Below are 21,201 nucleotides of genomic sequence, written 5' to 3'. Positions count from 1 at the left end.
CAAGGAAAAGGTAGTTTCTCAATGGATATTTTCCAAGTGCAGCGGATATAATTTTTTTTAAATTGTTACATTCAGATTCTTCACTTAGCTCTGTTACCTTGCTTCTCAGTGGTTTGCTTTATCTTGCACACAGTGCATTTGTTTAAGAAGGAAGTTGATTCAGGATTTATATTCAACTGGCTTACACATGCTGCAGCACACATATCCCCATATCCAAAACAATAACAACAACAAAAAAAGCACCTACATTTCCTTCTATTTCCTGGCTTGCCAATAATAAGAAGTCCCTGCAGAGGGGAGCTTGGCTGGTGGTGTTTTGCAATTTCTCAGATAACAAGAGCTTCACATTTCTGTGGAATTCCCATTTGCCAGCGAGCTGCTGCTGCTGCTGCCCTGATTGATATATGACTGCAATGGCACTTTTCCATTTGACATTCCCTCCCTCTCTCTCTCTCTCTCTTAAACAACAGCCCTAACTTTTGTGTGTTGCAAATATAAAAGGCAAGCCATGTGACAGAGGGACAGAAGAACAAAAGCATTTGGAAGTAACAGGACGTCTTTTTAGCTCTCCGAAGATTTTGAGGGGAAGAAGGAGGAGTGCATTTTCCAAAGGTAAGCACACAAATAGATTCCTCCAGGTTTTGAGTACTACAGGGACTTAAAATGAGCTCTCAATCTCCTTATCTGACAAATGCATGCACTCCTTGTACCATTTTTAAAACTAAAATGTGCTGATATGGAATTGTATCTTTATCTCTCCTGACTGAAGAATGACTGTATGCAGTCAAATAAGTAGTCTGGTGTCCTTCTGAGTAACTTGGTTAAACGTCTATTGTCATGAGCATGCTGCGATCACGTCTGCAGGTCTGAGCTGGTCTTAGCTGTATGGCTTTGGAGTGAATAGACATGCTGGACTCTGCTCTGAATTCGAGAGAGCGACGATATTGCCAGCACCGTCTTTGTCCCATTACAATAGGGCTCTGTGACCACAGTCAAGCCTGCTAGTTTAAAGCTGGACTGTTTACTTTTATCACTATTTATGCATGCTGTTCTCTTGCCAGTCATCTGCCAGAGTGCTTAGAATAATTTGAAACAACAGGCAATATTTATTTCTAGCTTTGTGTGTCATGCTTTGCAGGAGCACTCTTAATTTGCACATTATTATTTATCCAAACTTCTGGAAACCTTTCCTATGGACTGGACACCACTGGTTACGGATCAGGACAGATTTAACGTACACTGTTGGTTGGCTGAAAAATGAGGAAAGCCACAGTGTTTGCCTTTGCTGTAATGCCGAGGGGTATATTTAGTAGGAAGCCGACTCTTGTCAGTGCAAATTGTAATGCAATGTGGCTGTGCAGTCGGTAGCTGACACAGGAGGATGCTGCAGGACCCCAGACCGCCTACTGAAGGAGAGAGGGAGACTCTCCTCATTTGCTGGCAGATATTTCACTGTGTATCAACATCAGAGGCACGAGCGTAACTGTTCTCTCTGTCTTTGGGATAACAGAAGAGTTTACCTGGTTTGAGCCCAGTGATAAAGTGTAGTGTAACTGCAAGTCACAGGAACGGACACTACCCTGAGAGAGCCTGATGAAGACAAAAGCCCTGTTTCCCTGCTAGGATTCAGGTGAGTGAATTCATCCTATAAGAGTTCAAATGAATAGGTCCAGCAGCAAAAAAATAAAAGAAGAGTAACAAAGATGAACCATGTGAAGACTAATCTCAGTTCGATGTTAACTAACTTTTAGTGTCAGTAAGGCAGGCTCACACAGAGTACAGGGTGGGGGGGAGGGGGCAGTAATTTTTCTTGTGGCTAATCTGCATTTGCAAGACAGTGTGTGTGTTCTGACTCTTGTGGGACTGTCAGGCAGATTTCTTATCCTACCCCTCAAGTTCATTAAAATTTCTCCCATAGCCTCCCCATAACACATCTTATTTATTTCTGCCTGGGACAGATGGCATGACAAATAACTTGTTAGGGTTTCTGCAGCACAAAAAAAAAACAACCCTCCTGTATGCTAAGTGTTACTAACAGTTCCTAAAGCTTTGTAATTGTCCCAGTGGCTGTTAGAGTTGCTCACCCAGTGGTGAGAACTTTGCATGTTAGAAACGGACAGGCAAATGATTATTTAAAACTGACAATGGTTTGCTTCAAATCAGCTCCTTACTGCAAAGCTATTTTCTGATAGAAGCAACCCAGCTGCCTGATGGGGTCAATAAATGTGGACATAATAAGCACAGTGCTGTTATTTGTCCCTCCTCAAAAGAACAGTTGGGACATTTTGGGATTGTATTTCTTTCTTTCATTCATTTTTTCTTTCTTTCTTCCCTTTCTTCCCTTTCTTTCTTCTTTCTTTCTTTCTTTTTCTTTCTTTCTTTCTTTCTTTCTTTCTTTCTTTCTTTCTTTCTTTCTTTCTTTCTTTCTTTCTTTCTTTCTTTCTTTCTTTCTTTCTTTCTTTCTTTCTTTCTTTCTTTCTTTCTTTCTTTCTTTCTTTCTTTCTTTCTTTCTTTTTTTCTTTCTTTTCTTTCTCTCTTTCTTTCTCTTTCTCTCTCTCTTTCTATTTTCCTTCCTTTCGTTCTTTCTCTTTTTTTCTTCTTTCTCCTTCCTTCCTTCCTTCCTTCCTTCCTTCCTTCCTTCCTTCCCTCATTCCTCCTTTCCTTCCCTCCTTCTCCTTAGAATTACTAATGATGTTCACTTTTGCTCAGGCTGTAGGACCTTACTCATATCTGTGAGCAGTTACACACATGAATAATTCCCTCAGCCTAAATAGAACTATTTATTTGGTGAGTCGCTGCTAGCTTGAATAAGGGGTTCCTAATGTGACTTATATAGACATGCTCTTGCTGGATTAATTAAATATTATTTGCAATACTAATATTATAAGAAGATGTTTTAAGATTTTCCATTTAAGAGCAAATATGGAAGCAATGGATATTTCAAGTACATAAAATAAAATGCAATTTGATTTAGTGAAGTGGTATAATTAGGGGCTGCTGCTGATTACTTAAAAGCTCAGATCTTTACCTGAAGGTATCCCATGTAGGTTTCCTGGGTTTGTACAGCACCTGGTTTTGATCAGATGCATGTATGCTGATGATTTGCCCTTGCAGAGTGGGATACTTGTTCCAGGTAGAATGGGTACAGTTTACAGTAGCAATACTCCAGGTAGCTTCCTATGTATGGCTGATCTCCACAAAAGCCATCTGTCCCAACAGAATAACCTCTCACGTGCCATTGAGGCTTGTGACAGCATTTTGCTTGCTTGAGTCGCCATGATAGCAGTCTTTTTTGCCCTGGTGGGAGGAAAGAGAGCTAGCTCCTTAGGGGCTTGTATTGATGCCTTTGTTGCCTCATTTGGCAGGGACTCTTCCTGGAATCAGCTTCATTTTCCCTGGGACCAACTGTGTCCCCTTCCTGGCCTGGCTGCTCTCAGATGCACTAGGAAATGCTCAAGGTTGTTCTTGGACCTCGAAGTGAGTTGACTATCTGTGGTGCAAAACTTGCATGAAGCCACTGAGACTTTTGTTTTTGCAACAAGCCTGGTGGGTTGTTTGTTTAACTGTAAAAAAAAAAAAAAAAAAAGAGAAAAAAAACCACTCTTTTTTTTTTTTTCCCCAAACACTACTCTTGTCATTACAATTACAAATACTAGATAGTTGTATTACAAATACTAGAAATTCCTCTGCCTCAAATGAGTGTAAGGAGAGAGTTGTCTCTATGAGTTTTAGAGAAGTTTTGCTACATGAGACTGTGCACAGTCCCATGTTATTTGAACAATCCACCTCTTGAGTGTGGCTGGAAGTGGCCACATCAAAGAAAGACCTAGAGACCCTGTGGCAGGCAGCTACAGGGTAACTTGCTATGGTGAAGGATTTTTCGTTAACCCTATCAATTGAACTCTCAGAGTCCTAAGAGTTTATATCCTTTCCAGAAACTTTAAAAATAAAACCCTTGCAACTGTAACCCTCCCATACATAACAGGTCCTTTTGCTGAGCCCAGCTAAACTTTTGCCCTCTGTGATATCTTGTTCCACCGGATCATTGTCAGTTGTGTAAACATGTGTTTCTTTTCATCAGTGTTAAATGTGCAGCCTCTCAGCTCCCCTGCCCTTCTCCACGTCCTGTATCTCGGGATGGGGTGAGTAGCCATGCTCAGATTGCTTTTTTTTTTCTGCTGTCTTGCTTCCTGCTCGACAGCCCTTTCGCTGAAACTTGGTTCAATGGCAGAAGAAAGGTTTAATTCGGTCAGGTTAGCTTGGGTGCCTGAGTCTGCCTGGTCAAGAGTACCCTACTCTGCTCACACTTCTGCCCATGCATATGAAGATATGCTTCAGTGTCCGCTGACTATGATCAGCTGTTATTTCCTTTTTATATGTGTCAGAGGGGAACATATTAAAATTTCTCAGTAGTGGTATGTTAGGAATCCCTCTGATGCCCCACCTCTAACTTAGCAGAACAATAAAAGCAAGGTTGTAGTAAGCCTTTGAGCAGCTGGCTGTCTATATATTCCTCCTTTTTTCACATAATCTAATTCAGACTATTATCTGGGTAGCTGTGGCACTACCACTTCCAGACACCATTAGTCCTTGTCCTGTTTGCTGGAATTTCATTGCATGGCATGGAGTTCCTTTCTAGCATAGAGAAGTGTAGCCTTTCTTCTGGTGTCCGGGTAGCAGGCTGCTGGTGCCATGGAGACACTGGTCCTAGGAATTCCACTGCATCACCAATTTTCAGCTTCTCTTTTTTATTTTTCTACTTGCATCAATCATTGTTACAGCTTACACTTGTCACATTTATGTGCTTATTATTACTGAGCTGCAAACTGTCGGTCTGGCAGTGTGGAGGCAGCACAGGTTATGTTGCCCTTTAAGACATGTGAATTGAGGATCTGAGTTAATGCCTCAGCTCTGATTTGGCAAAGGTTAAGCATACCATGGCAGTGACAATTGCATTACTGTCATAGCAGCACGCTCAAAGAGAGTGGGACCTAGGAGAATGCTGCTTCCCTTGTTAGAAGACATTAAATTGTTACCATGAGCCAAATATTTAGGTTCCCTAATTATCAGAGGCTGAGGTATATGGATTGTGGTGTGAATTTTGCCTGTGTATAAAAGAAGAAAGGATTTTGCCCCTTGGGTCAGGAAAGAGGGAACATGCCCTTCAATGATGTGCTATCTCCAGCATGCATAGCACTGTCTGCTGGTGCCAGTGGCAGGGATGTCTTTGCTTAGTCTTAAAGAATAAGAAACCCATTCCTATTGCTGCATCTACTGATGACTACAGTCCCTTGCATTCTCTAGAAAATATGCAAAAGACAGAATAAAAACTGCCCACCTGCTTGTAACACACTCCAACAGGTAGAGGACATGCCTGAATGCCCTAGGCCTCTCAGCGACTTGTAATTTGGCCAAGAGTCATTTTGCCTCATGTTGGGTCATAAGACTAAAGCAGAGGTAATTACTGGAGCAAATCCTATAGCTAATGCTTTGCTGGGAGTATTTCCACTTTACCCAGCTACCATCTTTGCTGGTTTGCCTCCGGAGAGGGATGGTCAACCTTACTTAGCTCAGCTCTGCACCTGGTGCTTCAGTGAGGAGTGATCCCATCCGACACTCTCTGGATGAACAAGTGGAAAACTGTATTCCTCTTAATTCCTGTCTCAGACTCAAGACCATGACTATTCTGATATTCGGCGAGACACAAGAATAAAGAAAGAACCTAAGGCTGGCATCACCTCGCCATTAAATGGCTCTACTAGCTCATTAGAGAGGGATCCCATGCATGCCCTTAATCAATCTATTTAAAGTTTCCTGGAAGCAGGAAAAGGAAAGAACAAAAATACAAGCGCTCTTTTGTCCGCCAGTAGTTATTCTTTGCAAGTATATTAAAAACCTTTTCTCCATGTTGCCCTGTCTGCTGGCAGGGCGCCAGCTTGCAGTACCCACTAGAGTTTGTTATTTCAACCACCGAGCAGGAAGGCGCTGTTAGCTCCCCCTCTCCTAGCTACCTGAAGGACTGGAAATGTTCTTGGAAACTTCAAAAGGAGAGGGAAACTCAGCCAGCTCAAGTGCTGTTCAGCTTAATTTGTTCCACCTCATGCATCGGGTCCCTGCTGAGTAAACACTTAAGAGAGCCTTGCACAAGTCGCCCCATCAAAGCCCAGGGAACCAGTCCCATGCGTGCTCATCCCATTCCTGCTCATGCTCCCAGGCTGCTTGCAGCAGCGTGTTCTTCCATTACATTTGCTGCAATTACTATGTTATTTTTTATGCTTCAAATACGATGGTCTTTCTGTTTTTTCAGTCTGCTTGCAGTTACAGATATTCATCTCCTGAAAAACTAAAAGACTAGCGAAGCTTCACAGCGAGAAATGATGTACAAGAGTTTCTTTCAAATACCATCAGCGTGTTTGACATTTCTGACTGCTCAGAGGTAGTGTCTATTTTATCTTCTTGGTTTTTATGGGGCAACACTCCGCAGCTGCTGGCTGGCAGGCAGTAGGATAGCACAGCCTCGGTAGGACCAGAAGATGTGCTCCCCTCCTGTAGACACAAGGTGAAGAGGCTTGAGTCCCTTCTTTTGAGCCTGTTTTCCTTTCTACTGCTTTTTTCCTTCCCCTCTCCTCTTGCCCACCTGCTGTTGCCAGCTTGCATCAGGAGTGTGTGTTATTTGTGTACCTTTCATGCAGGTGAACGCTACCCTGCAACCTACTGTGCAAAGGGGAAATGAAGCACCTGTACAATGGGTGAGAACATTCCCCTTGGTGTCAGAGGGGACAAGCTTCAACACAGCTGGGTGTCAGCAGGGCAAACGCTCATTTGGCACAATGAGGCCTTGGGCAGGCTTTTCAGTTACTTACACCTATAAGGATCTCACTCAAAATATTTAGTTTGGTATTTGCCCTGTCTTGGGAGGGGAAGGAACCTGCTCAAATGCTGCATGGAGACATTTCACAAACAACCAGAGTTCCCTGTGTTCACCTGCTGCTTCACAGTTACCACATGGCTGGTCAGTGACTTTGTCAGGTGTTTTGAAAGTCAGGGGCAGAGCAGAGAGAGGATTTTGATACATGTACAGGATGCCAGCCACTTCACTGCTGGAACAGAGAAGACCACAGTAAAATAACTACATGAGAAGAGAGCTACATTTATTTATGGAGCTAAAATACAGCCTCTAAGTTTTCAACAGAAAGCAGGATCAGGCATAGCATCGTAGGTGGTCTCTCCTACCAGATAAACTGTTCTCTTAAATTGCTAAGTCACTCGTATAATTTTGTCCCATAGCACACAGTATTTCTCAATAGGTTTCCAGGCATGGTGCAGGTGGTTGTGGGGGCTCAAAGACTTCTGAGTACTGTGGAGGCTGGAGGAGGTTTGAGAACAGACCTCTCCATGCCATGTGGCTGCAGGGCTGAAGAGCCACTACAAGGGGGTTTAATGTGCCAGCACAGATGTGTCTTTAGAGCAAGATTTGAGCTCCAGATATAAAGAACAATGCATGGCTTTGGGACACAGGTACCCCTTCACAAGGGTAGCCCAGGCAATAGTGCAGTCCAGCTGCTGCTGACATCTGGTAGCTCTGATGGAACATGGAATAGCTCTAGGGGCCCCCCAGCTGACAGGCCAGCTGAGGTCTTGGCAACTTATTGCAGGAGCAGAAACAATGGTTCCTCAAGCACCTTGAAAGCACAGATCCATTATTCAGAAATCCCCATCAGTGGGGACATGACAGCACTACCCCATGCCCAGAGGAAGATTGTTCCTCCTTGCCTTCCCATCCCCATCCCTTTCATGGCCCTCCTCATGGAGAGTATAATCCTGCAGAACAAACCCTGGTATAACCTGACAGTGTAGTTTGCCCAACAGTCACTTCCACTTCAGTCCAGATCTTGGAGCACAAAACCCCCACACCCTCATCTTTCTGGCCTAAACTTTTCCAGGCTGGGTAAAGTTCTTCAGAAATCTGGTTTGGTCTCATGAAGATCTTTGTGGCTTTTTTCTCCAAACAGCAGCTCCAAACTACACACACATACACATATGTATACACATACATGGTTAGTAACACTTTTCTAGGGCTGGAGTTTGGAGAAACTGAGTAGTCTTGTAACTCTTCTGTTTACATAACAAATTCAGAATGAGGGAACCACATGGTAGGATCCAAGTAATTGTGTTTACTAAATATGCACAGCGTGCAAGGCCAGGCTTAGTTATATATACACACTGCTGCTCCAATGGCATTTTGGCAGCCTCCAAAACATAAAAGGCAGTGAGTGACTTGAATTGTACCCTCATTGTCAAGCAGGAGTCTCAAGCAGACAAAATGCACATCAAATGGAGGCCAAGCTGAACATACGTGCATGCCTAATTCAGGGGGCTCAGGAGCGGGGAACAGCTAAGTAGAAATACACTATAAATGAGCTTTTCCATTGCTCCCTTCCTACCTTCCAGGGTAAAAGCAGTACAGATCCAATAGACCTTTGGAGAATTGCTCAGCTCTTTATTTTTTCCAAGATACATAGCAAAAAGGGAATTTCTGTTTATGTTCTCACAAAGTGACTGGCTAAATAATTCCAGATGATGGAATTTTCTTCTGTCCTTAAAGCAAAACAAAATCTTAACCTTCACCACTCTCTAAATGGTATTAAGACTATTAAAAAAAAATCTTTATTTCAACATTCAAAAGCAGTTAATAACAACATGAAGTTGGAAAAATAACCCTAATTCTACCCCTATGTTCATGTGTAATACAGTCTTGGATTGTATGTTCATGTGGTCTTTCTCTGAGATGTCTTCTATCTTTCACTGAAGTTCTTGGGGAACAGCTGTAGCAGTTTCAGGTAACAGCTGTAACAGCTTTTAGCATGTTATGTCTTTATGAAATCCTGAAAACTAGTTATATGGAAAAGACACTATAAGCCTATTACTGACAACATGTAATGCCCATATCAGTGAATTATGAAAAAACAGAAAGTAGTGGCTTTCATCCACAGTTAGGCCAAATATTTCTGTAGCCAATTTTCAGCCTGAGTACATGAAGTCACCTTTGCATCTTTTTCTTTAATGGATGTTGTAAAGAGGAAGCATTTTAGCTTCCTTTTTGTTAGCCTGGGAAATGAGCTGTTTGCTAGTTTTTCACATGAAAAGAAATTAAGGGAAAACCAGCTCAAATAAAAGAAAAAAGTTCTATGTTGATTTTTATTGTTGATTTTTATTTAAAAATGTATTTTTCAAATGAAACAAAATGTTATAAGTATAGCTATAGTGATTAATGATTACAGGTGTTTTTGCTTCTGGTTTTAGACAGAAGAATAAACTGGAAGCTACATATATGACTCGATACTGTCTACTGTTTAGAATTTTATAATTTCAGACAGCATTTCAAAAAGAATACAACCTTGTTTAGAACAAACAACAACAAAAAAAAAAAAAAAAAAGAAACCCCCCAAAAGACAAAACCCAAGCCCAAACAACAGAATGTTAAAGGGAAATGTCATTGTACAGTATCAGCTGGAAATGGAAGATACAAATGTCATGTCAGCATACTTCATCAAAGTGATGTATCCGAGTGAAGATACTTAGACTTTTTTGCACAATCGAAAATATACATGCAAACTTCTATATGTTTAAATGTCCCTGTGAGACATTTTTCCCATGTATCTCAGTTATACATGGCTTATGTACTTGAAAAATGTATTTGTATACTTTATATATGTATGTTAAGAGATACTGGCATGTGCAAACAGCCCGGTGTTGTCTGCAGTCCTGCTTCCAATACCTACACATGCACTTTGGCAGTATGTCTGTCAACAACTGTACACAGATTCTTTACAAAATATGGGTCCAATTTACATCTTTTTATGGTCTCTCTTTTTACTAACAAATATGTGATAATAGTACTTTTTTCTTCTTTCAAAGTTTTGTTGCTAAACCCCACTACATTTCTTTGTCAGGGAGGTACTGGGGAAATTTTAAAAGATTGTGAAAGTGTTAATACTTTTTGTGTTGTGCTGTGCTTACCCTGAAGAAGGTACAGACATCTTCCTTTTCTCACATTTTTCCCCACTTCTTTCCAGCTTTTTCAAAGTGTTTTCATGAGGCAGACTCTATGTCATTCAATTATTTCCTGAAGAAAACTAGAGAGATAAGCCTTTGAAAATCGAGCCAGGACTCCGGATTTCTCTCACTGTATTAAATCATACTGATCAGAACCATAGAAAGATATAGAAGCACAAAATTAACAGTGGGACGGAGAGAGTGGGAAATGGGGATCCCTAGACATATTATTACATGAGCTGAGACTGTCCAATATCAAGCAAATTTATTTGGACAGAGAAAGAATTACTGGGTGTGTAATACTGATTAACTATGTTGGAGAGAGACCTTGCCAAGCAGCATGTTTTGGTCAGCCTCTTTCTAAAGAAGAATAGGAATGTAGGTAAAAGGTTAAATATAAAAAAATAAAAGTGCATCACTCCTCCTGTTAGCTAACGCTTGGGCATCATCTGCATGAACCAGAGTAGTAACAGTTCAGTTCTGGGAAGAAGTCCCTGTTCCCATGACCAAGAGATTTTTCTTACCCGCCTAAAACGTTTGGAGAGATATTTACGGACATGCATGAGACTGTGCATAAATGTATGCAAGATCCTCAGTGTTAGTGTTTTTTAAGCTCCTTATACTGCAAAGACATAGCATTTTTTTAATGCCATATACATTGAAAAACATTTGCTTGAGGAAAATATACCAGGCTGTCACTTCAGCCCGACAAGTCCTGACTCCCAGCTTGGATGAACTCTTGAAGTGTTTCTCACTGCTATGCACGCCTCTCACAACAGTGTTTGAGCAAGCTATAAAGCAGTACACAAATCATCAAGCACTCTGGTGGGGAGGCCTTGTAATTTCAGGCTGTTTGGGAGATGAGTATCAGTTGGTTTAGAGTATTGCCAGCAAACCAGAAAACAGTTTGGAAAGAGGCTTGTATAAGGCAATAAAGGCACACATCAGCTCTTAAATAGGCAAGAGGCTCTGGGGAAGCAGTTCTCTGTGACTAGGGAACTGTTCTATCGTAAGTTTCTTCAGAAAGTTCTCATGCTTTTAAGTTTAGTTATGACTATCCTTCGCGTCATCAGGTTGTATTTAGGTGAATAATTCAGAGCTTTTTCAAGCTACGGCTGTTTTTAGAAGAAGAAATTAAACCACTCATTTGAGATTACAGGCTTTGTGAGAAGGATCAAGGGGCTGTGATGAAGCAGATGCAGCAGATACCCCCCATTTCCCTGCTGGCACAGAGCTCCAGGCAGCATTTCAGGGGCTGTCCTGTGCCTGTTTTCTGGGGGATCTCCTGGTTTCCAACATGCACCAAAAATCCGGATGTCTGGGTGGATATACATGTGACTCCACCTGCATATGTTGTTTTTTTTTTTTCCCAAGTGGCAGCTGGATATTATGGAATCCATAATATTTGGATATTATGGAATATAGTGTATTTTTCAGATGCTGCTATTTAATTAAGGGGGAAAAGACTGACACTGAGCGAGTGCAGCCTGATGAGAAACCAAGTAAGGCATGCCCACCTGCACGTGTCTGAGTTTGATAGTCAGGAGGGCAGGGCAGCCAGAGATGTAAGTAGTGCTCCACGCAGTGCAGGTCAGTGCTCAGCAAGATTCCTGGGGAACACTTTGCTCATGTATGGACTCAGACCCTCAGCATCCCTCCATCCTGGGGGTTCCTTTGTCCTTGCAGGAGGCCTACATACAGGCCCTAAGGCCAGAGGTCAATCTGCCTTCATCCTTCCCATGCGTTACCTAGGAAAGAAATCTCCATCTGTAATGCAGGAGGCACCCTAACTTTGCCCCCTTGGATGACTTGAGTGGATACATAGTTCTTTCAATTTGCAGAAATCTCAGATGTTGATCCAAATCACCAGTTTTGAGGGGTACCCATTATGGATATCACCCAGTGAAAAAGATTAGCATTACACCACTTGTGCTGTTAAAAGTCAAAAGGTTCTCCCCGGTGAAATGTTAGAGCAATGCTTAAGGTAACAGGGCCTTAACATGTTTTCCCTAATGCCATATACTTGCCTACTGTGGGAATGATGCTCACTTAGAGCATGTATTTTGGCTAGCAAAAATCCTGTGTGCCTTTGTATTATTTATATGTTTTAATTCAGAGGTCTTTTTGGTCAGGATTGTGATTGATGTTGTTTTTATTCCAGCTATGAAGGAGATTCTTTGACGGATTACAATTTCAGCAAACTCCAACTTGAGAAGAAGAATGACAGCTAAGACACTTAAACCAGACTTTTCACCATCCTGGAAAGGAACTGGCTTCCAGTATTTGGAGTTTTTTTAATGCTCTGCCTCCCTCTGCTGTTATCAGCGAGAAGTTCCTCGACAATGGGAAATCACGTACTTGCGGCTTCGATTTCCATGCTTTCACTCCTGGCAATGATGGGAGATGCAGACAGTAAAACAGACAGTTCCTTCATGATCGACCCCGACCCCAGCCGCTGTATGAGGCATCACTATGTTGACTCCATCAGCCACCCGCTCTACAAGTGTAGCTCGAAGGTAAGACTTCCCTTACCCCCTCACAGCAGGGTGCTGCATTGACAGGGTTGTTAAAATGAGCCATTTGGAGTGATTTTCTCTGCACAAATTCCTTACTACCAAAATCTAGTTGCAAAGACATGTAGATGTAGAGACATGTAAGTGTGTACATTAGAACTGGCACTGGAGAGAAAGGCTCTTGACTCTCTTTTCACCTTTTCAAAAGGAGATACACACCATGATGGCAAAGCTAATGTGCTAAATAATAATATTCAAAGGAGCACGCTGGGCCTCAGCCACTGGTGCCAAGGAGATGAGCTAGTTTGGAAGTTTAGATCATCCCAGCCACCCTGTCCTTCAACTGAGTTTTTAATCTAGAATATGTAAACTTACAAATTTCAAGGTGAAATACAGAGATAAAGAATCAAGCTGTAAAATGGTAGTGAAAAGAAAATGTGAAAAACAGTGCTTTTTTTCCCCTATTTAGTTTCAAGGCCTTTGTTTTCACACAAAATGACAATCAGATGTTTACTGTCAGGGTTAGAAGCAGATAGAAATAAAATATTGCCTTTCATTTGAGATTTTAAGCCTGAATTTTTTTCTGTCAAAATGGTTTAGCAGCCTGCACATGTACCCTACAGTCATCTATTTCATTGTGTGAAGGAAAAGAATGGAGAAAAACAATGGAAAGATCCTTACTGGTCCCTTTTTTTTTTTTTGGTCCTAATTTGTTCTGGCTGGGGTAACACATACTGTACATTCAGATGTACAGCCTCAAACTGGCCCATTCCTCTGTCCTGCAGAAAGTAGCTTTGCCTTATGCACCCACACCCCTGGATTAATGAAAGAGATCAACTGCCAGCACGAACGCTTTTGCCAGCCCTGTGCTGGGTAAGAGAGCAATGGGAGACAGGTATGTGACAGGTTTCAGGACAAAAGGGTTACTTAATAAAAGACCCCAGCAGTGGTGATCCTGAGAGGATTTCCAAGGAGGGAGGATCTGTGCAGTTCAGATGGGTGCAGCACTAGCTGAGAAGACCCCCAGATGCCTTTGTGTGCAGAGTGAGTTACTTGCTTCCCGTGATAAGCACAGGGGTGAGGTAATACCAGAGGTAGTAGCAGGCCATAAGAATTAAAATAAAGCACAGAGAGAAGCATCAACAGAAAATAAGACCTGTTCAGTGCAATGTGAATCTTCTGTGGGGCTTGCCCTGTGCCTGCTCTCCAGAGAGGGGCTGACAGCCTCAAAATGGGGCACTGGGAAAAGCCCCTCTCTGATTACACTGGTCTCACAGCAGTGCTGCCTGCCCAGTTTGGCATAACCATGTCTGATCCAGTGGTGGGAAATCAGACTTTTGCCCTATTGCTTCTGAGTTCGAACAGTAACCTCATGTACTACTTGATCCCCCTCTGCACTCTGGGCTCCCACAGACATCAGACAGAGGGTTATTTTTCTGAAGAAAAGAGGAAGGGAGGGATGGAAGGAGAGAAAAAGAGAGAGAGAGAAAGAAAGAGAGAGAGAAGAGAGAGAGAAAGAAAGAGAGAAAGAGAAAAAAAAGAGACAGAGAAAGAAAAAGAGAGACAGAAAGTCAACAAGAACTCAATTTCTTACCATCCCTAGTGACACTGAAAATCAATCAGGCCTTTAGGATAGGGACTAATAGAAATGAGAACACAGAATGCATTGTAATGAAAACCACATTATTTCAAAACTGAGCTTTGAGAAAAAAGCTGTTGACATAAACATTTGTAACTGACTGCAAAAATGTCAGTGATTGTTTTTTAAATTCAAGCCTTTAATGGAAATCATGTTTAAAAATATTATCACATATCTTGGCTTGCCAAATTCTACAATGGTTTCAGGAACAGTTTTTTAACAATACTGTATGTTGTATGGACTTTCTTATGAAGTGGAAAATGAAAACAGTTTCCATACAAAGCAAAATAATTTTGACATTTCCTAGAAAACATCTGTTTGTTAAATCAAGCTCCTTTTTTTTTTTTTTTTTGAGGTCTCAGGAATCTGAATCACCCTGGTAGACATATGGCTTCTGTTCTGGATCTAGCATACAAACACAGACCAATATTGGACTTGCTAATGAAAATTAGATGCAATGTCTGTCCCTATATATATTGTGATAAAATATAAACAAGTTAAATAAAGGAACATTCTGTGGCAGTAGCTGTGGGAATTGTGGTACCTCTTGTTTTCACTGAGTTTCCATTGTGAAGCTTGGACTGCCAACTGATGTCAGAGACTTTGCCCTTTTTTGGCACTATACATTGGTTCCACCAAGCCATTCTTTTTCACTCCATATGTTTTCTCTTTTAGCGCAGCATAGAATTACAGAAGTTAAAAATGGCTTCAGAAATTGCAAGACATAGTATGTTTGCTGTCTGTCTTGGTTAAAAAAGGATTATGTCCACTGTGCTTCTACGTGGAGGCTGCCAATTATACCCACATGGGAAGTAGTTTTGTTACGTTTGGAAATATCCACCCAATTTAATTTAATCATTAAAATCCCTCTTGCTTGTGACCTCAGGCAGATGTTGGAAACAGGTTTCCAAAGCCTTCAGAAATGTAGTCCATTATAGTAACAGAATGTATAACAAAAGAAGGGTGGAAGAAGGTTATATGTTCCTGAAAAACAGTGTTTTCCTTTGACTTCAAGGAAATGTTTGTATCAGCTGATGAGGTATTGTCTTTCCTGACTATATTGGATTCTGCTTGACCTCTGTCACAGAGACCTTCTGGTCTTCATTGATGTGCTGGATTGCCTTGCCACTGCAACCAGAGACTGCTAAATTACAGTATTGGCTGTCGTAAGTGCTTCCTTCAGATGTGCCAGAAGTGTGCTACCACTAACAGCCTTGCACTGAAGAGTCCATCCCAGACAGACATGGAGCAGATGAAGAAAGATTTAGCAAATATTTGATGATATATTCATGAGATAGCTCAGGAAATTTTCAGTAATGCTTGCTTGCATCCAGGCCACGGATAATATGCAAAAGTCCGTTCTCAAACATCTCAGCCCATCTGCTTTCAGGCCTCAACTTGTTGCTGAAGAATGTGGAGAAGAATCTATAAACACCATTAATAACAAACTACTTTACAGCTTCCAAATTTCCAGAATAGAGCTTGAATGATCAGTCAAATATTGCCTCAGATTCAAGCTGCTGGTTTTTGTGACCTTCCAGATACCGACCTAGACTGATGACTTTAAGTAAGAAAACATGTTCTTCCCTAGCTGCTCACAAACTAGACTCCCATGACTCTCATGCTGTAGCATGCTGTGCTTCTGGATCCAGCATCACAAGGTGACACACACAAGCTCACATGTGCAGAGGATAAGGGGAGCCAAGAGGCATGCATATCAGGTTATAAAATTCCCTCAGATTTTTACTATTTATATACCCACTGTATTATTGTGCTATGCCATCATAGCATTACTAATTATTTAGGCGATAATCTCTATTGTGCTATAGTATACGATGCAATCAGCAGCTGGTGCAATTGATTAAATGGCAAAGAAGAGCTTTTAAAGTACATGCTATTTCCAGCTCATTTGCACAATTGCCAAAATCTGCTGGTGCTGTTCTGGTTTTACGAGGATGAGGAGGTTATATTTTCCGGAGAACTTCAGGTTAGTCCAGAAGTTTAAAAACTATATCAATCAAAATGGGAAATCTGATTTTTTTTTTTTTTTTAATCCTGGAAAATTCAATTAATACCTATGGTACTGTGCCATTTGTCATCCAAACACAGGGCATAAACTCAACAGTGTGTAATTTTACATGACATGAATACTGACCATACTCTTATGAAAACAAAATAAAACTTGAGTTTAATAAAATTGAGTTTAAAATTAGTCTTCAAAGACTAATACATGTTTTTAAAGACAAGGCTTGCTAAGAAACAATAAATGTAGTTGCACATTGAAGAAATATTGACTGGGTTTACTTTAGAAAGTTTTTATAGGAAGCTTTTACTAGAAAGCATTATAAGAAATGTATTGAGATACAGTTGTTGTCATGTCAGGTAATTCTACCTTATAATTACACTGCTGTAACTCTTCTGTAGTCCTTAATCCTGCCCTTGGCTGTTTGTTTTTTGGGGTTTTGTGTTTGGTTCCCCACCCCCACCCCGGCATTTCTGAAAGTACCTGAAGGTTCAGGAGCTGATGTGTGCCATAAAAAATCCTTAAAATAATGGTACCAGAAATAACTAACTGTTCCAGCTCCATAAGCATCAACCATTAGAAATCACCACCATATAGCAATGCATGCTGATTTATTTGGGCTGAAATCATAGAATCATAGAAATGTTGTTTGGAAAGGACTTTGAACACTCCCAAAAACAATATGTGGCCTTTGCATGTCCCCTTTTGCCACCCCTGAGGAGTGTCTGCCTCCATTGTCTTTGCAATCTTCAAGCAGTTGCCAGCTGTCGTTGTAGTGCTTTTTACCCTCCTCTTCAGCCAAATGCTTGGGAATGGCCTGTGACAGACAGCACTGGTGAACGGGTCAAAATGGGGGACCTAGCAAGAGCTGTCCAGATGCTAGGAAGCAAACTAACTGTTCTGAATGTCCCAATCTGCTGTCTTCTCTTTGCAACACAGGTGGGATTAGGTACCTGTGTAGCTCTTTACCAGCTGCCTGCATGTCACTATGTGAAGTGAGTTTTGTTTCCTAAGGGAAAAAAAGTGGCTCTTTATCTATCAGTAATGTGCTGCTAGCACTGTAAAGATTGTCTGTTTCCCTGTTCTCATGTACACTAGACACAGGTATTAAGGAGCTAGACATAGCTGATTCATAAAAAGCTGGGTTGTGGCTAAACAGTTGACATACGTGCTTGCAAGACTTGGAGATTGGCAGTCAATTCAGCATGTGCAGTGAAAGAAGCTCAAAAAGATTTGACATAGTAAAATATTTGCTGTCACGTCCGTAGTTACCCATTTAGATTGTCTGGAAGAAACACGAGATGTGTAGCATGGTTAAAATACAATTTTCTTCCTTGTTTACAGGATAAATTTATGATTGCTTTACTGCCTACTTTCCTACCTCTGTCAAATTTTGACCTTGTTTGGATGATATAAGTTCATTTCTGTTAGTTAAGCAGAATTAGCTAATGTGGACTTAATATTTAATTTCCCACGAAGGCATAAGAGTTTGTTCAAACTGTGTAACAGCTATTACTACCTTGATAATTTCCACATAATTTTCAGAGCTTCAGAAGATCCTTTCCATGTTTTCTATAGGGCTTAGAGGACTATCTATCTCCTTTGCTCAACAAGGTGTTGAGAAGGGGAGCAGATGACTCCTATGAGCTTTCCTTTCTTAGTGCCTCCTGTTGTGCAAGTTACCTTGTTCTGGTCACGGATTACTGAACTCAGAACCATGCAGCCTGTACTGGCAATGAGTTCATCTTTTTTACATTTTCACTCCCTTACACTTTCACTATCTTATACTATGCTGGGCATTTTATACAGATACAACTGATGCAATTACATATATATATAAACACACACATAATTTCAAATATATATTCAAGGTGATCTTTGTAAAAGGAAGAAATTTGTAAAAGGAAGAAAATTTGTAAAAGAAAGAAAGAAGAAAATTTGTACGAAGAAATTTGTAAAAGGAAGAAAAAAGCTAGAAATTTATCCTTTAGAAGCAATAAACAGTATCATATTTATATTTGTACTGTACATGTTTATATATCTAAACATTTGAGATGTTCACTAGCCCTGAGGACCAGTCCTGCTGATCACCAATAAATACACTCAAAACACTGGAAAATAATCCAACTGAAGCAACAGTATGGGTGACGATTTAAGGGCTTGGCTGCCACAGATCTGGGGTCAGCAAGTCACAGCTGCAGTCACTATGCCTGGAAAGTCATGGTGTCCCAATGCCAGCTTTCAGACCCCCTCTGGTCCTTATTTGTGTTGGTGCAAAGGATTTCAGGAGCTTTGCTTTTCCTCCTGCCCATGTTACCTCCTCTGCTGTTACCTCTTCCAGACACAGCTCAGGAGCAATGAACTACGTGGGGCTGGCTGCCCTAGCCGAGGTGTGGGGGATGCAGCAAGCGGAGAAAGACCAGCCAGACTGGAAGGATGTACCTATCTGCTGGTGTTAGCTATGTGCTGGCAGCCATGGGGGCATATTTCCTAACCTGTCTCTTTTCCTTTGCAGATGGTACTGCTGGCTCGCTGTGAAGGCCGCTGCAGCCAGATGTCCCGCTCAGAACCGATGGTTTCTTTCAGCACTGTTCTGAAGCAGCCTTTCCGCTCCACCTGCCACTGCTGCAGGCCGCAGACCTCCAAGCTGAAGGCCATGCGGTTGCGATGTTCAGGGGGCATGCGGCTCACTGCCACCTATCGCTACATCCTCTCCTGCCACTGTGAGGAGTGCAACTCTTAGGGATGTACCTACCACAGCAGAGAGGGGACTGGGATGCTGCTGGTGGGGAAGGCTCCCAAGAAGTAATCCAAGGTGAGGCCGATATTCCCAGCGTACAATTGCAGCAAGGACAGCACTAACCAGGCTGGATTGTATCTGAGAGCTAATAATGTCATGGGGCCCTGGATGGTACCACTACTGAAGTGTGGGTTGTGACAAAGGTGAAAGCACGAGGACTTGTTTTTAAGAAGCATTTCTTTTTTTCTGAAAGGATTTTTTGTGAGTTTCTTCTTTTTCAGGCTCAGCTCTGACTACAGAGGTGCTCTTACTTTAGGCCACAGTCAGCAGAAGAAAAAGAGAGGAAGGTCAGCCAGATGACAGCACAATGCTCTGGAAGTTGGCATTCGGAGAGAGGATGAGCATCAGTTCCCACCCACAATCTCTTAACCTGTCAATTTATTATCAGTCTCCTAGTTATATTTGCCTTCAAAACAAACTGTGTTGTTGGCAAGGGTTACCTGTTACTGATCTAGCAGTCAAGTCCTGGATAACTTTAAGTGCAGTTTAGCAGAAATTACAAATAAATCATTGAAAAGTGAACTGGATATGAAATGTCACGCTGGGATTACCCAGCCCTAACCAGCTGAAATTATTTGTAGTGTGCAGCATCAGAGTTCAGTGGCTGAGGGACCCTTGAGAAGTGAAAAATCATGATATTCATTATGCCCCACTAAAAGCCTGAAATGTGACATGTCACACATGTCACAAAAGCTATTATTCAAATGCTAAAAACTAATCAAAGATTAAAATAACATGTACTAAATGGAGTCTTTTCTTAACTTGGGTAGACCTGTTGATGTACAGAGACAGAGCCACCAAAATAATGACCAAACCTAGGACTTATTTTCATCTATACTCTACACTATTCATAGAATCATAGAATGGTTAATGTTGGAAAAGACCTTAAGATCATCTAGTTCCAACCCCCCTGCCATGGGCAGGGATACCACACACTAAACCATGTCACCAAAGAGTCCATCTTACCTGGTCTTGAACACTGCCAGGGATGGAGCATTCAAAACTTCCTTGGACAACCTCTTCCGGTGCCTCACCACCCTCACAGTAAAGAACTTCTTCCTTATATCTAAGCTCCTGATTGGGCAGTCTGGAACAGATCCCCACAGTAATACCCCCCAGCACTGTTCTCTCTCCCTTTGACCCTGACCCACAAACTCTGTGTTGACTGATCACCTGTCCCCAGACAAGAGTTCCATACTCTCCAGCCTACCACTGACATAAAAAGCTACTCCCCCTCCCCGTCTGACTGGCCTGTCTTTCCTAAAGAGCCTATAACCTTCCATTCCAACACTCCAGTCATAGGAGCCATCCCACCATGTTTCTGCAATGCCAATGATATCATACCCCTGCAGTCATGTACACATCTCTATTTCCTCTTGTTTATTGCCCATACTACAGGCATTTTTATAGAGGCATCTGAGCTGAGCTCCAAGTGAAGCTGACCCATTGGCTGGAACAGCTGAAATAGCTCTGCATCACTCAAAACATTTATTAGAGGTGCTGGCAACTGACCGGGAGTGTTGGGATGGAGCGATGTCCCCTCCCCCAATACATCCAGTTTAAAGCTGCCTTGACCAGCCTGGCAAGTCTACCAGAGCAGCTTGTAGCCGCCAGTAGACCTGGCCTCCCAAATCGAGCCCCATGCTCTAACTAACCAAACCCATGACTATGGCACCACTGTTCTATTTATTAACCTGCCCAATCTGCCTGTCCTTTTCAAGGCCCTCCCCTTTGACCTGGAGGATCAATGGAAAAACTGTTTGAGCCCCAGAGCCCCCAACCACCTGTCCCAGGGCTCTGTAGTCCTTAATGATTCCCAGGCTACTGCTGTATCACTAGCACCCACATGGACCACAAGAAGTGGGTAGTCAGCAAGACTTAGTAGACCAGGCAGTCTCTCCGCAACATCCCTGATGCGAGCCCCTCGTAGGCAACATACTTCCCTTGAGATTGGGTCAGACTGACAGATGGGTGCCTCTGTGCTCTTCAAAGTAGAGCCATCTACTGGTATGACCTGCCACTTTTTCCTGGAGGCACCAGTAATGATCCTCTTTACTGGAACATCAGCAGGATGCTCATTTGATGCTGTGTGGTTTTCCTTTTTAGCTTCCTGCAGAACTGCAAAGTGGTTCTGGGGGGGGGGGGGGGGAATCAGATTTTGGAGGAAGCC

General features: G+C 42.0%; 1 protein-coding gene across 5 annotated transcripts; it reads left to right on the top strand.

Annotated features, from left to right (window-relative positions):
• Positions 1-266: 266 nt before the first annotated feature.
• NDP (norrin cystine knot growth factor NDP) lies at positions 267-19,776 on the top strand. Of its 5 annotated transcripts, XM_061453425.1 has the most exons (6): positions 267-612; positions 1,511-1,630; positions 4,082-4,142; positions 6,485-6,559; positions 12,218-12,572; positions 18,747-19,776. In XM_061453425.1, exons 5-6 carry the CDS (start codon positions 12,354-12,356, stop codon positions 18,972-18,974), a joined length of 447 nt encoding a protein of 148 aa, XP_061309409.1. In that variant the 5' UTR covers positions 267-612; positions 1,511-1,630; positions 4,082-4,142; positions 6,485-6,559; positions 12,218-12,353; the 3' UTR covers positions 18,975-19,776. The 5 variants fall into 5 exon arrangements, with proteins under 5 accessions (XP_061309409.1, XP_061309411.1, XP_061309410.1 ...); XM_061453427.1 differs by lacking the exon at positions 4,082-4,142; XM_061453426.1 differs by lacking the exon at positions 6,485-6,559.
• Positions 19,777-21,201: the final 1,425 nt, after the last annotated feature.

This window comes from Pezoporus flaviventris, unplaced genomic scaffold, assembly GCF_033815535.1.
Source record: "Pezoporus flaviventris isolate CSIRO_AGI_PZ_B2104156 unplaced genomic scaffold, CSIRO_AGI_Pfla_v1 ptg000015l, whole genome shotgun sequence".
Classification (NCBI taxonomy): domain Eukaryota; kingdom Metazoa; phylum Chordata; class Aves; order Psittaciformes; family Psittacidae; genus Pezoporus; species Pezoporus flaviventris.
The sequence above is the reverse complement of the archived record's forward strand: the minus strand, read 5'-3'. Positions and strand labels throughout refer to the sequence as shown.

Coding starts and splice junctions, on each gene's coding strand:
- NDP (XM_061453428.1), top strand. CDS start 12,354: ATGCTCTGCCTCCCTCTGCTGTTATCAGCGAGAAGTTCCTCGACAATG. Junction 12,573..18,746: donor TCTACAAGTGTAGCTCGAAG/GTAAGACTTCCC, acceptor TTTCCTTTGCAG/ATGGTACTGCTGGCTCGCTG.